At 42.5% G+C, this 22,796-nt stretch overlaps 1 protein-coding gene across 1 annotated transcript; it reads left to right on the forward strand.

Annotated features, from left to right (window-relative positions):
* The first annotated feature begins 1,686 nt into the window (after positions 1-1,686).
* Positions 1,687-22,526, forward strand: RNF10 (ring finger protein 10). The gene is made up of 17 exons (XM_049805026.1): positions 1,687-2,193; positions 8,285-8,487; positions 9,480-9,679; positions 10,722-10,812; positions 11,824-12,008; positions 12,088-12,224; positions 13,799-13,959; positions 14,529-14,657; positions 14,814-15,072; positions 15,300-15,433; positions 16,561-16,678; positions 17,024-17,125; positions 17,634-17,768; positions 18,558-18,655; positions 18,884-18,944; positions 19,103-19,261; positions 20,141-22,526. Exons 1-17 carry the CDS (start codon positions 2,031-2,033, stop codon positions 20,215-20,217), a joined length of 2,412 nt encoding a protein of 803 aa, XP_049660983.1. The 5' UTR covers positions 1,687-2,030; the 3' UTR covers positions 20,218-22,526.
* Positions 22,527-22,796: the final 270 nt, after the last annotated feature.

The raw sequence follows: 22,796 nt of genomic DNA on the forward strand, positions 1-22,796 counted from the left end.
CATCAAGGGTGCTTAGAGCTATGGACTGTTTCTCAAAGTCTCATCTCGTTAGTTAATTGTGTGCTAATGGCACGAAGCCTGGTGCCTTCAGCCTTCCTGAGGGAGCACAGCTTGGCCTTGAAGGGTAACGGCAGGGATTTTGCTGGCATGGTTGATGTTTTTTATTGTAGTTGGGGGGAAAAATAGCAAAAAAACAAAACCAAAAACCTTCCTTGTATTTATTTTCTTTCCACAGCCAGCTTCTTTGCTAATAAAAGTGTCATGTTCTGCCTTTAAAAGTTTTATGACTATGTACCCTCTTATTCTAGTATTGCTTGTGCTGTTTCGTATCTCTCAGTGAATGTGGATGACTTACTTTGTTAGGTTTCTTTTTGCAAATCCCAAACATCTAAATGCTCTAGTAACCACCCTCATACTTTGGTTAGTAATTCTGAAAATAACAGACCTAGATAGGGAGCAAACAGGAATTAAAAGAAGGCATTTTATGAGGCTTCTCCTAAAATATTATTTATTAGCTCTGCCCTTTTGCACTCCACCCCTACTTTTCTTGTAAGAAACCTGGGAACTGTTCTCCCAGTGAACCCGGAGCTGTCATCCCTAAAATAATGGGAAAGGGATCAGCAGATAGGCTCAAGATCTTTGAATGTTATTTTAAGGGTTAATTAAAATGCCTCTAAAATCTCTGTTGTTACCAAAAAACCTGGTCAAAGAAACTCTCCAAGACTCAGTTTTGGAGTTTTAGAGAGCAGGCATTCTTTATTGCAGCGCTGGGTACGTGGGGGATTGCTCCATCTATCGTGCACACCGTTACCTACAGCATGCAAAGATTTATATTATTTCAGTCATACATATTCATATGATCATTTACATGGTGTCCACCCTTTGGTCACGCGCAGTGTGGGCCATCTCTTTCTCCTAGTTAATTGGCCTTGGCAATTTTTAATTACAAAAACTCAGCAGAACTCAAAGCTTATCATCAAGGCCCAAGGCTTCTTGTCTGCTGATGCACATCAGGCCTGAGGCCTCCTGTTTGTTGGCGCCTCCAACGCATACCATTGACAAGGTCAAGGTTTTTCTTATCTAATTAGTACATACCAAAGTTTTGAAGTTTTCAAGCAAGGAAAAGTTCGTTAATACAGCGATACAGTAAAATGTTCCTTCTCCTGCCTTTGTTCAAGGCATCACTGTTGCCTTGTGCTTTTTCCCCTTCTGGTTTTAAGGAAAAGTTTAAAAGTTCATTTAAACTAGGCATTGTATTTTTACACTTTCACAGTTGTTTGCTTACAGTTCAGTGGAAACGCTTGATTCTTGATATCCTCTCAGGCCTCTGCGTTCACCAGCTCAACCCCTAGCACTGTCAACTCCTGCCTGCTTGGGAACTGACAGCCTTCAGTTCCTTCTGTTCCCAACCTCCCTCCTCCTCCTCCCGAGTTGTTTTTTGACGACTTTTCTTTCTGTTTGTTTCTTTTTCCGCTGCTGCCTCTTGCAGAACCGCTTTGGAAAATAAACGACGAGATCCGCCAGGCCGTTGCTCCGGCGGCTTTGTGCCGGGACTACAGCTCCCGGCGTGCTCCGCGGCGGCCGAGGACTACGAGTCCCGTCGTGCCCCGCGGGTCCGCCCGGGAACGGCTCCATCCGGGTCCCGGCCACTGCTGTGGGCGACTCGTCGCCATTACGGGGCAGCGGCGGCCGAGCCGGGGCCGGGGCCGGGGCGGCGCCGAGGAGCCGGTGGGTGCCTGGGTGGCGCCGACCACTCGGGCGGCAGGCAGCGCCGGGCCCCGCGGGGCTCCGTGAGCAGCTTCCCTCCCTCGTCGCCCGGAGCCCCGCAGAGCCCGGCCCGGCCTCCCGCGGCCCTCCCCGGTTCGAGCGGAGTCAGCGAGAAGATGTCGCCATGAAGGAGGCCGAGTCCGCGCTGCGCCGCCCCCGCCGGTCGCCCCCGCGGGCCATGAGCCTGGGCCCCCGCCGGCTGCGCCAGCGCCCGTCGTGCCCCCCCGCTCAGGGCCACCGCTCGCCCGCCGGGGCGCCCGTTGATGCTGCAGAGCCCGCCCGGCGCGACCCCCGCCTCGTCCTCCGCCATGGACAAGAGCAGCCCCTGCGGCTCCGGTACGCCCGGCTCCTCGGCCGGCAGCAAAGGGCAGCAGCCGCGATCCGCTTCGGCCGGGCCCGCCGCGGGGGAGTCTAAGCCCAAAGGCGGTAAGTAGCCGGGCGGGGGGCGGAGGAGCGGCTGGAGGTCGCCGGGCGGTGCGGGAGCGGGAGGGGTGTCTGGCCCCGGACCGGGAGGCCCGGGGGTTTCGGGCCCCCCTCGGCGGCCTCTGCGTCTCGCTGGTGGGTCCGAAGCGGTGGTAGCTCGGAGGGAGGGGGGGGGGGGGGTAACCGTGAGAGAGCGAGCAGTGTGAGGCAGCGGGGGCCGGTGGGCTTGTGCCGGGGTTTGGGTTCGTGGTGAAGCTGAACTTCTCCTTGTCGGGCTGTTTGTCTCTCAGCTGGGTTTTAATAGGCTTCGGTTCAGGTCACTGCTTGTTTTTGCTTTCTTTTTCCTTCCTCTTCCGGCTTTGCTCCCTGTTCAGTGAGCTGCGGTTCCTACTCTCTTCTTCCTTTAAGGATTAATGCTTTATCTATGTTAGCATTGGAGTAATCAGCTTGAGAGCCAAAGCCCTGGGTTTATAGTAAGAACATACGTTTGCCAGTGTCTATTAAGACAACCCTTAACTTTATTCTGTACTCCAGTTGAGTGTGCTTTTACCTCTTGCTTAAGGAGGTCTTGTATGGATACACAGCATTCCCCTTACTGGCTGTATTTCAGTAACCTACTTTGGAGGGGCTCAGAGTTAGTTACATACAGTTTGCTCACCTGGCATTTAAAGTGAAGTGTTACATCTGTCACTGCAAACAGCTAGTTTTGCTGACATAGCAGTTCATGAGGAGCAATTATGGTTCCTGTCATCTATCTTTTCAAGGTAAGACCTAAGCTGCCTCCAGTTCTCTAAAGCTGTTTGGGAACAGAGTGTTCCTGGCAACCTTGCATTTTTTTCTAAAACCTAGAAGTAGGGCAATAGTGATTAAAATTAGGGTTTTTAGTCCTGGAAGTACGTGTGAAGAGGGTCAACAGGTTTCTGCAACACCATTGCTGTACTAATTTCCTTCCTCCTCAGTGGTTTGTTTCAACTATATTACTTCAGATCTCTCAGAAAGCAGCAGTGTATTCCAGAAGGTTAACAAAACGAGTATCTTGGAGGTGTTGACTCCTTTTTGGACCTTCTAAATGCACTCAGATCCCAGGCAACCAAGTATTACCTGTTTTTCACCTGTATTAAGTGATCTTGCACAGGATAAACTGAAATGAGTGACATGGGAGGTGGCTCACTCACAGCTCCCCGGGTTGTGGTGTAACTGTGCGATTATAGTTAAGTTTTAACTTCAAATTCAAACACATGAAAATCTTTTTAGGAAGAACTTTTTAGTCAGTCGTTTCTGGAAGAACTCCTAACTGATTTGCAAAGTTTTTTGCATCAGCAACAGGATTTGATGTGAGAGTCTTACTATCCCTAGCTACTGTTGTTATTTTTCAGTCTCTTATTTCAAATTTTTCCCCCTTTAAGGGGCGGACCAATGGAAGCAGGGGATGTCACGTGCTTGGTACGCAACAAGAGTTTTGGAACCAGATCTTTGGCTTCTGATGGAAAAACAAAGTGTATAAACTTCTCGGCGTGTATCGTGAGAGGCAGCGTGAAAGGCTAGCAGACAAGAGGTTTTCCTGTTGTGGAGAACTGGATTCTGTCCATGTCTTGCCAAGAAATACTTCATCACTACAGCTTCTTTTTTAGCATTGTGTGATACTATATGGAGGGTTGTTCACAGAATATAAACATTCCTCAGTAAGGCATTAAGATGGCCTGTCCTGTGGCTGATAGGCCTCTTCAAGTAGAAGAAACAGTATCTGTAGTGAGGAAGGAAATAAAAGGCCTGTGATTCCAGCCCAAAATGAAAGTGTTAAGTGATTTTTGTGGAATGCCACCTTTTGCAGGCTTGAAACAATGTCACTAGTAGCAGAGGAGCTGTAAGGGGAGAAATCCTGATGTACTATACTTTTCTACTCCATTGCAATAGGCAAACTTAAAAAATCCACACTTTTCTGAAGACCTCTTTTTTTTAATAAAACAGAAGAAATTTTGGCTTGACAGAATTTTGCTTCTAAGGTGCTCGTTTCTTAACTACAATGGAGGACAAAGGGATATGGAATGAGGTGCTTCCTTCAGAGCGCAATGAAGAGGCCTGGCAAAATTACAATCTCTTTTAGTAGGAGTAGATGTATATTTGCGAATATCTGAACTGGAGGGTACTGAGAACTAAAATGAGAAGAATCCGTTAGATTAGGGCAAAAAAACACGGGACAAACATACAACATGCAGCTGTCTTAAATTGCGGCTATGTTTTGGTTAGCTGTTGCATGCAAGATGCTGGCATGTCACCATATGGGATTTTTTTTTTTTTTTTTGAGTTCCTTATCATTCCACATGTAGCTGATGTGGTCCACCCAGTTCCTCTCCTGTTTCAGGAAAGATATAGGAGGTATTCTGAAAATCTTGTGTCTCCTTTGAAATGGAAAGTGTTCTTGATAGACCACAGACCCTCCCCAAAATGCTGACCTTTTGTTGCATAAGTGACTTGTGCACTGATGGTAACTGGATTTGAGTCTAGTCAAGCTCTTGCCATTTAGATGCTTTTCAGAGTTACCCGCTGTGATCAAGTCCAGTGGAAGAAATGAGGAAACGGATGTTCGTGAAACGTTATGGTAGTTTCTCCTTCTGTTTTGTCTTGCAGCACAGCTTGAAATGGGCTAAATAGGATACTGTAAGCTCTTGTACTTGCAGAAGTTAGGTTCCAGCTATCTTTCAAACTTGGCCTTAGAAACTAAATCAAACTCAGAAGTTTCCAACAGAAAAGTTTCTCTGGGTTAGATTAGTGCACCAACAGGAGTCACATCGCGTTAGGATGGAATAAAGTAGTTAAGGGAATATAGTCTTTTTGGGTTTCTCTGCAGTCCTTGAGACCTGATGGACAACATTAGTTCTTGCAAATGTTCCTGGGCCTTATTATTATGGTGTGAGCATGCTTAGCTGGGGTGTGTGACTGCTCGGTCACCTCTTGCTCACTGGGATGTTTGCCTTAGCAGCAGCAATAGCTTCAGTGTGTTTTCATGAAATCACCCTGGGGCCTAGGGTGATCCACCACCCAAACCACTTATGCAATACAGTTGGCTGCAACACAGGTCAGCTGAAAAGAAGAGGCAAAGACGGAAGGAAACTGCAGTCCTCGCCCCAGTAGCAAACTAGTACTGCAGCTCCAGGACTGAAGTGGTCACCTAGAGCTGCTATTAGTCCTGTGAACTTGATCTCCTCTCTGGATCATTGGAGATAGAGGTCCTCTAACAGAATGTGGCATCAAGCAGGAGAAACCACAGATGTCAGGCCTTGCTCCAAAAGGCAACAACAGCTTTGAGGCTAGTCTTATAAAATTATATAGACAGTATTTTTTATAAGTCTGTGTTTTCTTGGAGTGTGGATGTGTAGATATATTTATTATGGGTTAGATCTTGTGAGAATGGCAAAAGGATTAACTGAGGACCTGAGTGAAGAGTAAGTACCTCACCAGCACTGTTGCTGTTGCTCATTCCTAATTTGCCAAGAAAAGAAGGAAAAAAGAAACTCCCAAATCCAAACCTACGCTACTTAAAACTGGTATCTAACGAGAGGATGGCAGTGAGAATCTTCCACTTTTCTCCCTGCATGAGTGCAGATAGCCCTGTCCTGCCCTGCTCTTCATGGGAATGCAAGCAGGGATGATACAAAGCGGAGAGCTCCCTGACACGTGGCATGCTGGAAAGGTTGGAAGGAAGAGCATTGCTTAGATTTGGGGGGGGCAGGGGGAGCAGCAGAACTTGCAATCAGTAAAATCAGGTTTGAAGCCTAGTTAGACTGTCATGTAAGGTCCTTAAAAAAGGCTCAGGTGGAGAGGACTTTCCTGTAAAATGTGAGAGTCATTATAGTGACTCTCAAAGCTCTAGGAGTTGGTCTGAAAGGACCTGTAGTATGACAGGAATGTGTGTAAACCAGCTGTTTGACAAATTTGATGGTGACTAACTTGATTAAAACTATGAAGTGGTAGGAAATTTTTTTGTCAGCTGCAGGTACAAGCTGTTCCTGGGCCTTGTAAAGACACACTTTAGACTGAACTTCTCTTGAGTTGTTTCTTTTCCCCAGTTGGTGATTGCAGAGGAACTGCAAAGTCGCTATAGACACAATAGGCATGTGCCTCTCTAGCGTGTTCTCTGAAATTGCAGATTTAAGAGGGTGGTTGAGCTCTGAAGTGGCAAGCTCTGCTCCTGAACAACTGAGGTAGTTGTCCAAACCTCTTGAAAATGGCTTAATTTTTGACCAGAGACTTTTAGTGGTGTTGATTATAGCTTCTTCTCTACAAACACTCTCAAAAAAGGTCTATCTAAATAATCATTCAGCCAGACCTGGTCACACCCTCAGTACTTGGCCACTTCTGGTGTGTTTTTTTTCCTGATAACACTCAACCCATGTCTTTTTAGCCTGACATGCATTACAGCACTGCAAGCTTTGCAAGCGTGTGTTTGAGTTACACATCTGTGGTTCCATTGGAGTTGGTTGAATTCTGAATTAAAGGATCAGCCTTTTGAATAGCAGACTAAATGACCAGTTCTGGTGACGAAGTTTGTCTGCAAAATAGCTGTCACATCATGTGAAAGTAATGATAGTGTCCTTTTACTTCTGTAGCTGTAGTAGCAGGCAAGAAACAGCAAACCCCAGTCAAGCCGCTTTTATTGCTTAAGTAGTCAGATCCTCAGTGACGTACAACAACACACAGACCTTTCAGTCCATTGCCTCTCTCTTTTTGGGGGTGCCGGTGGGAGAGAAAACTTAACAATAACAAAAAAAGTGAGATTTTGTGTGAATGATCCTATTCCAGCTGCTTTAGATGCTCAGGAGGATTGGAAGTGGTGCTAGGGAAGGGGGAAAACTGGAGGCAGTGATAAAGAAAACTACCCATATGTTCAATGCGATCTTGAATCACAGTGGTGTGTTTGCCTGCCATGTAAGATTTATATTAAGGGGTGGGGAGGACTACAAAGTGGAAAAAGGGAAACTAACAGATTTTTATAAAATGGATCTAGATACTGTATGAGGTGTTACCGTTTGTGTAATGCTTACTGAGTATGCAGAGTGACTTTGGGGCTGGCTGGTGTGGATAGATGTCTTGCTGGGCCTGTGGGGTTTTGCTTCCAAGCTTATCAACGTAACTTCTACAAATAAAACTTTGGGCAGTTGGTGGAAACGCTAGGCTAAGTGACAGGTAAGCAGTCTGTTGTGTCCTTGGGGCAACTCGGGTCTTGTGTTAAGACTATTAGAAATACCTTCATAGTATTAATTTTCTGTTCTAGCAGTCTAATGAAGCAGCTGTTTAGACACAGGAAACCCCTTTAAAGAGCCTGACTGATTTTTTTTCTGCTCGTGAGCTTTGTTTCTGCAGTATTTTGCTTTGTACTTTCACCACTGTGTGAAAGTGACCCTGTGTTAGGGTCAGTGGTGCACTCGGCATGCTTTCGGGCAAACAGTTCTTGTTGCATAGGTTGGTGGACTTAGTACTTAGATATTAGGTTCGTGCTTCAAGATCGATAAGCATTTGTCTGCCTTGTGAAAGAAAAGGGTATTTTAGAGCAGAATTAGAACTGTTGGGGTCTTTTAAGCATAGGGGCAGAACTGAGTGAAAGCAGGTAATGGGGTCTTGCAAAGTGGGAAATCTTGAGACAAATGCAGGCAGCAGTATATTTATATGAGGGAACAATATATGATAAATTGTGTGTTTTCAGAAAATGGAAAGAAAAAATGAACTAGTTGTTGTCAATTTTTGTAATGGGGTATGAAGATGTGATGTTGGTGTTTATCACTTAATGTACCAGGCAACACGCTAACGTCTGGTGACGGAAATTCCAGATGTGGATAAAGAAAATTCAGCTATTCTAAGAAAAGATAAAGCACAGCACATACATCCTTCTTTTATACTCTTTGACCAATTATTTGGGCAGTGATAGGAATGAAATGGTTTGGGTTGCTGGGGGGATTTGATATCCTGATAAACACCAGCCCAAGGCAGTGGCCGAGGTGAACGCAGTGCTGTCTCTGAGGCAAAGCTGGCTGAGGTGGAGTACGGGTGGACAACTCCAAGACTGCTGATCTGAATCTTGTTGTTTGTTTTCTTTCAGATGGAAAGAATGCAAGTGGATCCAAACAGCGTTATAATCGTAAAAGAGAAACTTCATATTCAAAAAATGAGAACTTTTCCAGTCAGTCCCGTCGCTCCAATTCACAGAAAAGCAAAGCTTTTAACAAGATGCCCCCTCAAAGGGGAGGTAGCGGCGGAAGTGGCAAACTTTTTAGCTCTTGTAATGGTGGAAGACGAGATGAGGTGAGAATTGTAATGCCATGCCTCCAAGGCCTTCTTTCTTGGGACGAGAGGACCACTGACCTGCCTAGATAGGTCTTCTGTATTCAGCTCCTGGGCTGGGAAGGGAAAGAGCGATAAGAGGTGCTAACATCGTTGAAATGCCAGAGTGAGTGTGAGCAGAACAACTTTGCAACAACAGAAGAAGAGTGCTCTCTGCTCTGAGAGACTTGCATTAAAAAATACCATCTGAGGAATGGGTACCTAGACAGGCCACATATATATGTCATGAAACAGAGGTCCTTCATGAAAATATCTAGTGATACAATTTCTAGCTTTTAAGTCTGAGGTGATTGTGTCTAACCGCTTCAGTGTACAAATCTGTGTGTGATAGTGGTATTGGTAATCGTGTTATTAGCCTTGGTGACATCAAGAGGGAGTAAAACCAGACTGAGGCTTTTATGCTGATATAGATCTAAATTCTGTAGATTATCGGTGGATTTTCATTGATACAGACTCATTTTTCAGTTTTAGTGGATGAGCAACACTGCTCACCTAAATTGCTGACTCTGTCAAATCTTACCTGCTGTCTCTGTTGAATTCTCATTCTTTGCTTCGTTATATGAAAACTAACCAAAACAAGTACAACCTGTGCAAATAGTAATCAGACTTGTATTACTGGCTGTTTAAAAAAATACTGTCAGGTTTCAAAGAACTGTCTTCTGTTATTAACCTTGACTACGAGGTTTTGCCAGCTTTTGCTTGTCCTTATGTGGGTTGTTTTTGTGCTCTCCTCCTTTTGATCAGTGTGGGGTAAGACTGCTGAGTTCTAACTTTCAGGTTCTCATGCACTTCTAACGCTGCACTACTTGATTTGCAGAACTGGCGTAGGAGAAGGTGAGTGAGTGGATGCTGCGTATTCTGTACGTAATCACTGGTGGGGCCTGGGTATCAACTTGTACTGATGCTTTTGCAGTAAATTCTAGCAAGTTCTAACAAATGCCGTTGTCTCTTAGGTAGCAGAGGCTCAGCGGGCAGAGTTCAGCCCTGCCCAATTCTCTGGTCCCAAGAAGATTAATCTGAACCACTTACTGAACTTCACTTTTGAACCCCGTGGCCAAACAGGCCATTTTGATGGGAATGGACATGGCAACTGGGGGAAAAGGAACAAGTGGGGACATAAGCCTTTCAACAAGGAGCTCTTCCTGCAGGCCAAGTGAGTGGAAGACCAGCAGGGCTCTTAGACTTCTACAGAGAGAGACACTGAGTTGTAGGGGACGATCAGCCAGGAAACTGTGTTTGACCTTGACTACTTGTGTAGACTTTTCTAGGGTAAAGTTACCTCTCTGTAGTATTTTTAGTGGTAACGACTACACTTGAAAGGGATAAAAATATATCAAGTTGTCGTCTTTACCTATTTACAAGGTATCTGATGGTGTGAGTCCTTTAAATACAAACCAATTAGTCTTCTGCTCTAATTTTCCAGCATCGCTTGTGGAATATGACATTCCACTTGAGAAGACCTACGTAGCTCCCTTACAGAAGATGATCGTTTTTTCCAAAAAATAATATGTTGAGGTGGTAGGGGTAGCAGTTGCTTGGATCAAAGCTAATCTGAATTTATAAAACCCAGAAGCAGTTACTCGTATGGGTCTTAATTCTTAAACTGCAGATTAGTTCACAGGCCCCTAGGTGTGTAGTATAACCCAAATGATGATCAGTGTAGTAATCCAGCCACAGAATTGCTTTTGACTGGAAATAATGGTCGCTTTCACTGGAATTTGAAGCACGTTCAGGACTTCCTGTATCTGATCATGTTAAAGATAATAAAAACTATTTTCAGCATTGATGCTTCTGATTTTTCCCTATTGTTCTGTGGCTTATTGTAGTGAAGTCTATTTGCAGGAACCCCAGTAGTTCTGGTTTTTGTGAGCATATTTTTTCCACTTGTGGATTCCCTGTTTTTTAATAGATCCCCGAAGGAGCTGGCTGTTTCTTACATGTTTCTGGAAAAACACTCTGCCTGGCTCATTCTGTAGTTAGTATGTGATACCGTGTCTAACTGAAGTGAGACACACCTATATTCTGGAAATTTGGTTGTGAATTGAACTCTTTTGGGTTTTGTCGGTATAAGTTACTGACTGCATCCAGCAGTTTTCTGCTGGACAAAGAAGAAGCTCAAAGAATCCTGTAGGTTAGTGCTCAAAGAATTTTTAGAAACAACTGAGTGGATCATCTGTCTCTTTGCCTTTCCCCAGCTGCCAGTTTGTTGTCTCTGAAGAACAGGACTACACAGTCCACTTTGCTGATCCAGATACCTTGGTCAACTGGGACTTTGTGGAGCAAGTGGTCAGTTGTGATGGGCTAGATTTTTTTTTTTTCCTCCTTCTTAAGAAGCTCAACCTGTCTTTAACTGCCTCTTTATCTCTGTGATGTTACGTAAAACTCAGCTGTTTTTGAGTTGAGTCCTCTTCTGTCACTCCCACAATACTGGGAAAGATCTGTCATGGAATATATTATGAAATACTTTCATGACAGGAAAAGAGAAGTGCTAAAATCTATTAGGAAAATTAGCAGCTTCTTCTTGCTTTCGCAGATGGGAGCTCATCAAAAATAGTATCTGACATTCTGTAGACAGAGTCCTTGTGATCAAGATATTAACAGAAAACTTGGGCATGAGTCCATGGAAGAGGACTAGAGTGTAGAATTTTGAAGAATTATTCTGTGCATAGGTGGCCCATCTTGCCTAGCAACAAAATGGAAAATCTCTTGAGAACTGTGGTCAGAACTTTGGGTTGCCTCAAGCAGAAACTTGTTATCTGCTAAGGCTAGTCATGGTGTAGTTGGAGAGGAGGTAGGCTTACTGTTACCTGACGCTATGAGAGCGCTGAAAAATCTAGGTGCTCGCTTGGCAGTTATGTCTGTATGCAACATACAGATGCTAACAAAGTGTCTGACTAGAATGTTCATGGAAATAGGTAAGTTCAGTCTCTCAGTTAAACAAGACTGCACAAGTCTGCTTGTGTAAGTGGGGCGACAGGGCTCATTTGCTGTCTTCTCAGTGTCTGAATTCGGATGATGAAGATGCTGCTAGCTCTTAGAGATGATAAATACATGAGGGGAAACATGAGAAGAGTCACTTTTTTAATGTCACTAGAGTAGAAATACCAGATGGGTGGCTTTGAAGGTTATTCCATGTGCAGTCTGAAGGTGTTAGTTCACAGTGTACTTAATTTCTTTGTAAATAAGCAGAGCCTAAAGAGCTGGAAGATTAATATGTTAGAGTAGATATTATTCTGTAGCACAGGAACTTTTTTCCAAGTCTAAAACTTGTACTATTCTTCTCGTGTGCTATTTCAGCGAATCTGTAGCCATGAAGTGCCCTCCTGCCCAATATGTCTGTACCCACCAACCGCGGCAAAGATCACCCGTTGTGGGCATATCTTTTGTTGGGCGTGTATCCTTCACTATCTCTCCTTGAGTGAAAAGACCTGGAGTAAATGTCCTATTTGTTATGGCTCTGTTCACAAGAAGGATCTCAAGAGGTGAGACCTAATATTTATTAAATGATGCATCTCTTTGAAATATTATTTTTACCATACTAACCTCCTCCTTACATTGCAGTGTTGTTGCTATGGAAACACGTCAATATGCAATTGGTGATATCATTACGATGCAACTTATGAGAAGAGAGAAAGGTGTTCTGATAGCGCTGCCCAAATCTCAGTGGATGAATGTGGTGCAGCCTGTTTACATTGGAGGTGAGTGTATCTGAGTACTGGCGATTGGCATCCTGCTCCTAACTGACTAGGACTTGTGTAGAGAGGATTTACCATAGCAATGCCATGCTGTCACCTTAAAACAGACCAAGACTACAACACATGGGTTTTAGCAGCTGAAAACCTTAATGACCACATCTTAATAATAAGCTTTCTACCCACACTTTATTTTTTGTAAGGCTCTAAGCTGTGTGCTCTTGCCGTTCAAGTTGCTCTGCAGACTCCTGCCTTCTCAATCATTAGCTTGGCATGTTTTGTATCGTACAGTCATTGGTGTGACTCTTGCTGCTTTTCTTGGCTCTTCAGTGTCCTTAACTTTATTTCCCCCCATCCTGGCTCCTCGTTATACAGCTTAGCAAAAATAACTGTCTTTGTGTCTAAACTATTTCAAGGATGTAATCTTCAATAAGGTTTTAATCTCCTTCATTTATCAGCTAAGATCTGTGAATGATATGGGAAAATAATCAAAATTATTGCAAACGGATTCCAAACATCTGTTGTCTGACTTCTTCAGTTTTCTCCAGTCAAGTAATGTGACTAACACATCATCATCTTATCTGTTAGTATCACGAAAATTTTGTGACTAAAGAAATAGTTTTACTTAACATTGCTGTTTTGTGGGCTGTCTTGGCTCACTTCATTTTGCAGTCACATTCGTGAAAGGCTGCTTGCTTTTAAGCTCGCTGTAAAAAGTCAAGTCTCCCAGTGCATGATGGGTATCCAGCAGACAGGGTGTGTGCTTACATGTTCCTCAGTATTTGAAAGTAAAGGACTTTAAATCCTTCCATAAAACAAACAAAAGAACAAATATGGGATTTGAGATCATTCTAAACCCAGGAAATTCAGCATTAACTTGGTGTTCTGTAGACAAGGTTGCACCCTTGGGGAGCAGTGAATATATTGACTGTACTAGTATGTGATGCTATGGCTGCTGTAGACTTCATAGCTAAGATAAGCTCTCTAGTAACAAAGACGAGTACCTTTTGCTAAATTTGCAATTCTTTAGTTTACTGTTTCTGCTGTGCTTTTTGTAAAAAAACCTCATAATAATGTTTTGTACAGATTTTGAATACGTATGGGTTTATAAACTGGTTTGAGCCGAAACAGAGGTTGCTTGCGGGACTTTCCAGTTGCAGTATTTTTGAATGTATAGAGAAGAAGCAGCAGCTGCAGACTGCATTGTTTCAGGAATTTTCGACCATCCGAGGCTTCTCAAAGGCGATACTTCCACAGCAAAGAAGTTTGGACTTAATTTTTTTTTATTTTTTTTTTTTTTTTACTTGTAGCAGCTGAGTAGTGAAGTGGCAGGTTGAAAGTGGCAGATAAATGCTGTGTGTGTGGGATGTGTGTAGCAGAGCAGGTATGCGGCACCAGCTTGTGTCATCAATGATACAATGGTAATATGTGGAGTCCGTCTCAAACCCTTGCTAAATATTGTCTGCTCTGGAGTGGATTAACTCACAAAATTGAGAAGTAACAAAACTTCAGAAGAAATAGCAGTTCAAACTGGTGCCTCTACATGCAGATATTAATGATTTGGTGCTCCTTCTGTTCAGATGACCAGCACAGTCAGTATTCAAAGCTGCTTCTGGCATCCAGGGAGCAGGTCTTGCAGCTGGTGATTCTGGAGGAGAAAGCAGCATTACTAAAACAGTATGAGGAAGAAAAACACACACCAGAGGCTTGCTTTATTGAGGCAGCTATCCAGGAACTGAAGGTGAGAACCTCTTTGGACGCTTTTAGTAACTTTATTTTTAACGGTATACTGAGTGTTGAGCATCTATGTTCTGCTGCATAAGTGGTTGTTTGTGATTATTCTGGTCTTCGTGATGTACATACTAGCAAGGTGGTTTTGCTGCTAGAGTAGCATTATAAATCTTGAAGGAGACTATAGCCTTTGGACCCTAGGTATCTGGCATGATGTTCAAGATAACAGAACAGAATGCTTTTTACTGAATGGTATTCCTTCCATAAATGTAACAGAGTTCTGCTTTCAAAAGAAGATGTGTTTCCCTTTCAGGTCCAACAATTTCTGGGATAACTTTTATCAGGCAGACAGGAGCAAACCTGTAGAATATTCCTTTTCAAAGCCTTTAGGTGTTCTACAAGGGGTGCGCTTTCCAGTAACAAGAAGGAGCAGACCTCTCTTCAAGGGTCACTCTTTGTCACAGATGAATTATAGATCTGTGAAAACCTTAAATACAAGACAAGGCTAAAAATATCTATGGTGATAGTCTGCTCGCTTAAATAGGAAATTGCAACTTGTTTTCTTTGGATGACCTGTAGGAACGAGAAACAGCACTCTCTGCTGACCAGGATAAAAACAATGGCATTGCTGGAATCAGTGCAGCTGTGGAAGAATTGGTCCTAGAAAGCTCCAAGGCCGTGGAGCCTACAGTTTCCCAAGAGAAAAAGGTAGGTGACAACTCCACTCTGGCAGATCTTGTTAGTACTTAATTCTGCCACTTTACACTGCACTGTATGGTGAACTGGTGCCAAAGATTTTTGCAGAGATTATAATCTTTTGAAGGAGGTGATGTGGTACTAACTGTATGCTCTCCACTGTGATAGTGTGGTGTGGAATATCTCTCTGCATTTGATGAGGAGCTTGTGGAGCCTTGCTCTGATCTGGCAAGTTCCTTTTCGCCTCCTGTGGAAGCAGAAGGGGCAGTGCTGGATGAAGAGGAAGTACCTGAGGTGGACACTGTAGGGGCACCTGATACAAACACTACAGAAGAACCAAATCCAGCTGAAACAAGCTATCAAGAATCTAAAGATACAAATAGCAGTGGGCATCTTGGCAACTGTCCTTTCTACTATTTCTATCAAGGTCAGTGCAATGAAATCCTGGAATCATGGGGGCAGAGGTGCCTCCTTTGGGATCCTTCTTGAGCAACATGTTTGTCACTTCATTAGATGTAGGTAACCCCTGTGAAATAAAGCTCCCGCAAACTCAGAAAGGAGCTCTAATTTTATTACTGGAGAATGTACTGAGGTGGGGAAAAAGCTACTGAAAATTAATAGGCAAAGAACAAGCGATGGTATCTTATCTTACAGCGGAGGATGGACAGTGTATGTATCTTCACCCTGTGAATGTTCGATGTCTTGTTCGTGAATATGGCAGCTTGGAGAAGAGTCCAGAGAAGATAACTGCAGCTGTAGTGGAGCTAACTGGTTACTCAATGACAGAGGTAGTTATTTTATCTTCTTATTAATTAAGGGCCCTTGTTTTTAGCAGATTGATCATGGTGGCTGACAGGTGAGACTTGTTTCTCTTCAGTAATGAGAAATAATAACCATGAATGGGTAGGCATGCTAATCTGTGAAGGGCATCTGTGTAAGTTGCAGTACCTTAAGTTGCTTTTGATTAGTAGTCTGTGGTCTAGCTTTTTTTTTTTTTTCTATAAGGTAGGAAGTTCTAGGAGTGAGAGAATTGCAAGTTAGGATTGGTTTGTTGTTAAAGCTGTCTTAAAAAAAGTAGATTATTTTTTCATATAAGACAGTAGCTTGAACTTGATCTTCATCTATCATATTCATTTTGAACAAGATCTATCATCTTTCTCAACCTGAAAAAGTGTTCTGCCTCTATCATGGACAAACAGTTGTTTCTGAGCATCAAGGGTAGAGGTAGGACGTTGTGAAAATAAAGAGGATGGAAAGAAACATCAGTGCTTGAGATAGAGGGAGTGAAAGTGCTTAAGGCACTGAAATTCTGGAAGAGGGGATGGGTTTTGAATTCCTTTATCTCAAATAAAGACAACTTAATGGCACGTGCAGTAACAACTACATAATTCTTAATTTGTCTTTAAGAAAGGATGTCCTCAAGTAAGAATGGATGCAGAGGTAGTAGGGAATTGTCTTCAAGTTTTCCATCTCTGAGAAGAAAAGTACAAAATTCAGCTTGTTTCAGTCTAGCTAAGTGGTGTTTGTTGGTCCAAATAATTTGTTAAAGGCAAATTTAGTCCAGTGCAAAAATAAACACATTGGAAGACTGGTGGTGTAGAATTTTATTCTGGTGATGTGAGTGAAAAGGGACGAATAACAAGAAAATTGGTAACCAAGCTGGAGTTAACTGCATCCAGATCTATTTATGATGTAGTTGGTGGAGATCATGGAGCATTTGGTTCTGACCCAGGGCATCCTTCATGTGTTTGTAGTTTATAAAGTGATTATTGTGTCACTGCTGCTATTTTTTTCCATTTGAGTTGATCAATGGTGAGCGTTCTATCTCCATAAGCTGTTCATCACTATGACAGCCTCTAGACCTTATTGTGATGATAATTCTACTCTTTTTTTTTTTTTTTTTTTTTTTAATCAGGATATAAGACAGCGTCATCGCTACCTTTGTCACTTGCCCCTCACCTGTGAGTTCAGCATTTGTGAACTGGCTCTGAAGCCACCCATCATTTCTAAGGAGACTTTAGAGTTGTTTTCAGGTTGGTACTACCTTTCTAGTAGGCTCTGTCATGTATCTGTGAAGGTGAAGGGGAAGTTGTTCTTACCCCTTAATGGCAGAAGAAAAGAACATGCATAGCAGCTTTACTTCTCTTGCACCAACTGTCTGATGACTACTTGACAGAACAACCCCAAGTAGCTGTTTTACAGACAACAATTATACAAAGAATAAAAAAGCCTGACTGCTTGGAAGAACATATTTTGTTTGTAAGCATATTTTGTAACTAATGTGTTGTAACTGAATGTGTTGCTCTCAAAGCTGGAGAAAACATTGCCAAAGTATTGGTGTGGGGTTTTTGATATCCAATGCTGTGCATTGTTCCTAGATGACATTGAAAAGAGGAAACGTCTTCGGCAGAAGAAAGCTCGTGATGAACGACGACGTGAACGCAGAATTGAAATAGAAGAAAACAAGAAACAAGGCAAATGTAAGTCGTGATTGAGCATAACTGGTGGATTTCCAGTCATCTTTAGTTGCTGAGCTGATTTCTTGAGCTACAGGGTGAATGAACTCTAAGGTCTTTAGTTTGTCATATGTACTTAGAACAAGATTACAATGTATTAGAAACAATGTCTGTAGAGTGAAAAATATAAGCTGTTTTAGTCAGGACGTTAAATGTTGTTATGCAGTTGCTCTATACTTGTACATTATGGGAGAGACAGAGGGCATTCAAGGGTGTAGCTATCTCCATGTTGTATATAGCTTTCAGGATTCTTAGTTTCTGTTTTTATAGTAATCACGATATAGAGTGAAAAGTGAAGAAGGAAAAAAAATGCCTAGGAACTGCTTCCATCTAGCAGCAGGGCTTGTACTGGTCTCTAAAATAGAGGGTGGAAAGAAAATTGAGTTGGCACCTCCTAGACTCCTGAAACAGCTTGCATATTGACAGTCCTCCTCCACATTGTGTAGTGCTTTAATTTAAAACCTCTTTCTAGATCCAGAGGTCCATATTGCTTTAGAGAATCTGCAGCAGTTCCCTGCTTTTACCTCTTGCCCCGGAGAAACTACCAGCATTGATCATCAGAGCTTCTGTCTGTCTCCTCTTGGCAGAAGCCCTGTGTTTCAGACAGGTGAGCATCTGGAAAAACACATCACATCTAGCTTTTGAACATTCTTTTGGGATCTACTGCTCAGGTCATCATGCTAAACTTTCTTGATACTGATCAAAGACTGCTTCTTTCCTAGATTGCCTATGAGATCATACACAAAAGGCTGACACGGCTAAGAAACTTTCTGGTCCTTTCTCTGCTTTTTACTACCTCTACTTCAGTGACAATATGAGATCTGCACTGTAGTTACCCCATCTTTTAAAGCTTTGCTGAGGCAGAAGAAAAGAAAGGAAAAAAAAAATACCCCAAAAGGGAAGAAAAGTGTGTATGCCAGGAAAACACTACTGGCATTTTTTCTTTCTACTCTCCATCTTCCCCCACCACGTTATACTAAAATAAAACGTAGTTAATGAGCACTCAGGTTGTTGTCCAGTAATGCTTTACCAGATGTTTTATCTTGCAGTTCATAAAAAATATTAAGTAGAAACTATTCTTAAATGTTTTTTCTTAAACAAGAAACAAAGCCAAACCACAAAAAATGACCAACCAAAAAACAAAACCCACACAACACCCCAAAATAAACAAACAAAAACCTCAGAGCAGCAGCAACAAACTTAAATCTCCTTTCAATAAAAAGATTAAGGAAATTTGAAAGGTCTCACTGTGTGACTAATGGACGGAACTGATGAGATAAAAATCGTTAATTACATAAGATAATAAAACTTTATTTCTGTTTCATCCTGATAAGCAGCATAATGAGTGCATTTGCCAAATAAAACTGGCTTTAATTATCTGCTGCTTTCTCTGTAGAGTCTATTCCAACTCCACTGTCACCTGCTGCCAGCCAGGTCAGCCCATTCCTCTGTGGGAGTTTAGAAGAAGAGTCTCCCTTCCCTTCTTTTGCCCAGGTAAGCCATGTAGCAGAGTAAATCTTGTCAGAATTACTTGTATCTTAGTTTGGCATTAGTTTGAGAACGCAATAGCTTCCCCCACAAAAACAATGGGGGATAAATCTTAGGGAGATAACATGGGGTTTGAGTGCTTGAAGGGGTTCCTAGATTTTCTTGCCACTTAGGGGATATACAAGATTGTTCTAATACATGGGATTTAATAATATCTTACAACTTTTTTGACAGATGTTGAGAGTTGGAAAGGCAAAACCAGAAACGTGGCCCAAACCTGCCCCAAAGACAAGAGGTAAGAACATTTGGTATTACTACTTCAGGTTCTTTACCATGCATCTAAATCTAAGAAATCTTGTAACTTCACAAGAAACATCTGGAGCGTGGAGGGGCATTTGCACTGTGAAAGTTTTATACAGCCTTCTGCCTCTCAAGGCCCTTTCCTTCTTTCAGATGAGAACACTCTGGCACTCCCTGTGCCAGTGGATAGTGATGGAGAAAGCGACAGCTCTGACCGCATACCTGTGCCCAGCTTCCAGAATTCCTTCAGCCAAGCTATTGAGGCAGCCCTCCTGAAACTGGACAAACCGTCCACAGCTGATCATTTATCAGGTAAAAGGCAGGGGGGAAGGCATGAAAAATTTCTGAAGTGAAAAAATTGAATATTTCCCTTTCTTCCTCTGGGAGAAGCGAGAGCAGCAATTTTGGGGACCAAAAATTGGCCACAGAACAGTTCTGAATATCGTCAGGTTGTGGTTTCTGAACAGCTTGACTAGGGCTTCTGTTAGCTTAAAGTGGCTCTCTTAGTGAGAGCTGAGAAGATCTCCAGCTAGCAAAGAATCCTGTTAGGACAAAGATGGCTTTTGACTATCATGTTTGCTGTGTCTCTACTGGAGCTTAATTTAAGCTTTATCTCAAGGAAGTTCAAGTTATGCACTTTTAAACTAAAAATATGTGAGCTGCTGAACTACCAATGAAGTTTGATCAAAATGTCAAGTAACTGCTAGCTGAAATTTCAAGTTAGGGAGTCTGAAACAAATTGAGATGAACTTAAACCTCCAAGCCTGGTGATGGCTGATAATATTCATTTATAATGCTCAGTTCTGATATTCAGCTTTGGCTTCTGTTTGGAGACTGTGCTGAGTGATGGAGAGAGATTGGGCCTGGGAGTTTCAATGAAATTGAGTATCAGCTCCAGTTGGTAGTTTTTTGGACATGGATGAAAGCGATACTTGGCAAACTGCTGCATACCTGCAGCCTTAGGATCTGCTGTTACAATAGCAACTTTAGAATCAGGTAGGCATGTTTATAGGTGTGCTTTAGGTGTCTGCAGTAATTTTATTGTTAAAATTAAACTAGTTGGTGCTCAGTGAGTTGATAGGAAGTGTCACAGACCTGTGGAAGTCACTTAGGCTAGGAAAGACAACATCATTTCTGTGTGATGTTCCTGTTCCATGAGAAGAATGACGGTATGATTTTAATTCTTCACAGAGGAAAAGGGAGGCAAGAAAAGAAAGAAACAGAAGCAGAAGCTATTGTTCAGCACCTCTGTTGTTCACACAAAGTGATTCTGCTATTCAAGAGAAGTTTCATCTCCTGGTTTTCTTTTCATTTTGCTTTGTTTTGCTGCTATAGTTTAAGTATTTAAATTTGAACAGACTAAACTTGTGTTTCCAGGGCTTCTAGGGGGTTCAGGAGGAAACCATTACAGTATATGTTGAAGTAAGAGCTTTTGATTTCAACTGTTTAATCAGTTTATACTGAAACAAAGTTTTGAAAGAAACAACCCAGAGACAAATCGGCCAAGGCTTCTAGTGTGTGCCAAGTCAGTTCTTTTGGCCTAATAAGCAGTATGAAAATCTTTACAGCTGTGTGGCACTGCCAGAATACTGCAATATTACCTAAGTGAAGAGGCAGAGAGCCTTTATTTCCCTAGAAGTATTCATGGGCAGAAGTCCATCTGACTGTGATGGTAGTGCTGTTTCAGTAAAGCTGTCAAACTGCTCTCTTGAGAAACTGGTTTCCGCTGCACTGGAAACGGGCAAAAGAGCTTCCTGGCTTTAGAGCGCTAGCTGCTCTATCTGTTCTTTTTCTAAAGAGCAAGAATTCCTCCTGTTCTCCTGGCTTGGAAAGATTTAAAGTTGAGGTGAGTGTAAAGCAGAACTTGGCTACTTGGTTTTGAAGTGATGAATTTGTGTATTTCAAAATGCATACTGGCACTAGTGGTAGAAGGAACCTCCTGGCTTCTCAGTTGTTCAACTCTGTTTTAATGTGGGTGAGTGAGGCTGCTAATTTTTACTTTTTTTTTTTTTTTTTTTTTTTTGCCAACCATGGGCTACACATTCTTTGTAACCTGATCATCTAGAATAAACACTCCACCCTAGGGTTCTTGGTAACTACCTGAATGTTTTGACACTGGCTGCTCTTGAATTGGAAGAATAACTGATAGCTGGAGTCTGTAGACAACTTTTATCCCCTGGCAAGAAACTGGGTCTCTTGTGCTGGGATAAGGACCTTTATCTGCTTGGTTCTGGGATGTGAGTTGATCTGTACTAAGCACTTCGGGCCATAAACATGCCTCTTCTGGACCCCTCCCTGCTTTTTCTTTGGGTGGTCATATTCTGCACTGCTTGTGGTTTGATTTGAGCTAATGAGTTAAGTGGTGTGGATTTTGTTGAATAAAATGAACTATAGGTGTAATGTACCAGTCAAGGCCAACAGTTGCAATAAATCATATGCACACGCACTTACAGTACTGCACACTTCTGAGCTGTAACTGAACTGTCATATCAACATGGAGCACAATACCACTTAGTTGCACCGATTCACATCTTACCTTCTTACTGACAGAATTCATGCCAGGGAGCTGGCACTAACTTACAGTGTGAGACTGACAGGTGTCTTCTGTTATCTTCAGCCCCACTCGCACCAGTGGTCTGCCTGCATTTGCACAGGCTTTAAAAAGTTGATGTGCCCTCTCCCTTTGACCCTGTGACTGATCTGAGCAAGGAAGCATGTGTTTGAGACTCCTGGAGTCAGGTTTTCTAACACCACTGGTAAAGTCATTGGTTGTGTCCCTATTTAAAAAGTTTCTGTCAATACATGGATGCTTGATTTCAAAGCAATAGGCTCCATGTTATACCAGTGCTTCCCTGAGGCACTTAAGCATGTGTGCATGAGAAGCTAGTACCAAAGAGTATACTTCACAAAACTGTACGCCAACTGTAAACCAGAAAGAAGGGGGAGAGAGGAGAGGTAAAGAGTACTTCCAACTGCTACAGGAGGATAGAGGAAACACCTGCAAAACATTCTTTGAAAGCAGCTTGACTTCATGCTTGGTCACAATTAACTACACTGGAGGGAAAGACAGTACAGCTTGTCAAGAGAGTGCAAAGAAACTAAGACAAGATGCCTGAAAGCGGTAACACATCTTGCTGTTAATGCTTTACGTGCACATTGGAAAATTATTGGTGAGGGCAGAGAAAGCAACAAAGTAAGAAAGATTGAAGTATGCAGTTAACTGTTCACAGTACTATTGGTTTCCTATTTGTAATAGTCATTTTAAGCCATGGAACAGGAGTAACTACTTAGTGTCTAATCAGTATCTGTTGTGTTCTATTATCTCTACACATTTATGGTCAACTTTTCTTTGCATTGGGAAGAGAGACAATAGCTGGAGCTGGTGTAACTCACCTCCACATCTCACAGGCACTAGAACAAGAGAAGTGATGCGGGCAAGGAAGACTGTCCCTTCTGCAGGGGCAGTCTCCACAGGACAGTATCTTTAAGTTGTTTTCCTATGGATTTAAGAGATAATACCAGCAATGCTACTTTCCTGTAACTGATTGGTGTAAACTTAATAAATATCTAAGCAGTACTTGTACCTATGAGTTTTATAATGGGTCGGATGGAGTTGAGCCTTACAGCTCTACCTTGCATTCCCTGTAATCCCTGCTCCTGTGTACACAAATGGTGCTTTTGTGACTCAAAACAATGGACAGCCCTATGGGTAACAGGTAGACTTGAAGCGAAGGTTAAAAGCAGTTAAGATGTTAATGCTTTTTCTGTATCGAAGGAGAATAACTACATTCCTTGTCCATGCCAACTGCCTAAAGTTCACTTCTACCTCAACATGAACATCACATCA

This window comes from Accipiter gentilis, chromosome 7 (genome assembly GCF_929443795.1).
Source record: "Accipiter gentilis chromosome 7, bAccGen1.1, whole genome shotgun sequence".
NCBI classification, from domain to species: Eukaryota; Metazoa; Chordata; class Aves; order Accipitriformes; family Accipitridae; genus Astur; species Astur gentilis.

Excerpts from the sequence above, each read along its gene's own strand:
- RNF10 (XM_049805026.1), top strand. The coding sequence starts at position 2,031 with ATGCTGCAGAGCCCGCCCGGCGCGACCCCCGCCTCGTCCTCCGCCATG. Across the intron at positions 2,194-8,284 it reads GGAGTCTAAGCCCAAAGGCG|ATGGAAAGAATGCAAGTGGA; the intron begins GTAAGTAGCCGG and ends GTTTTCTTTCAG. Across the intron at positions 17,769-18,557 it reads AAGCCCTGTGTTTCAGACAG|AGTCTATTCCAACTCCACTG; the intron begins GTGAGCATCTGG and ends CTTTCTCTGTAG.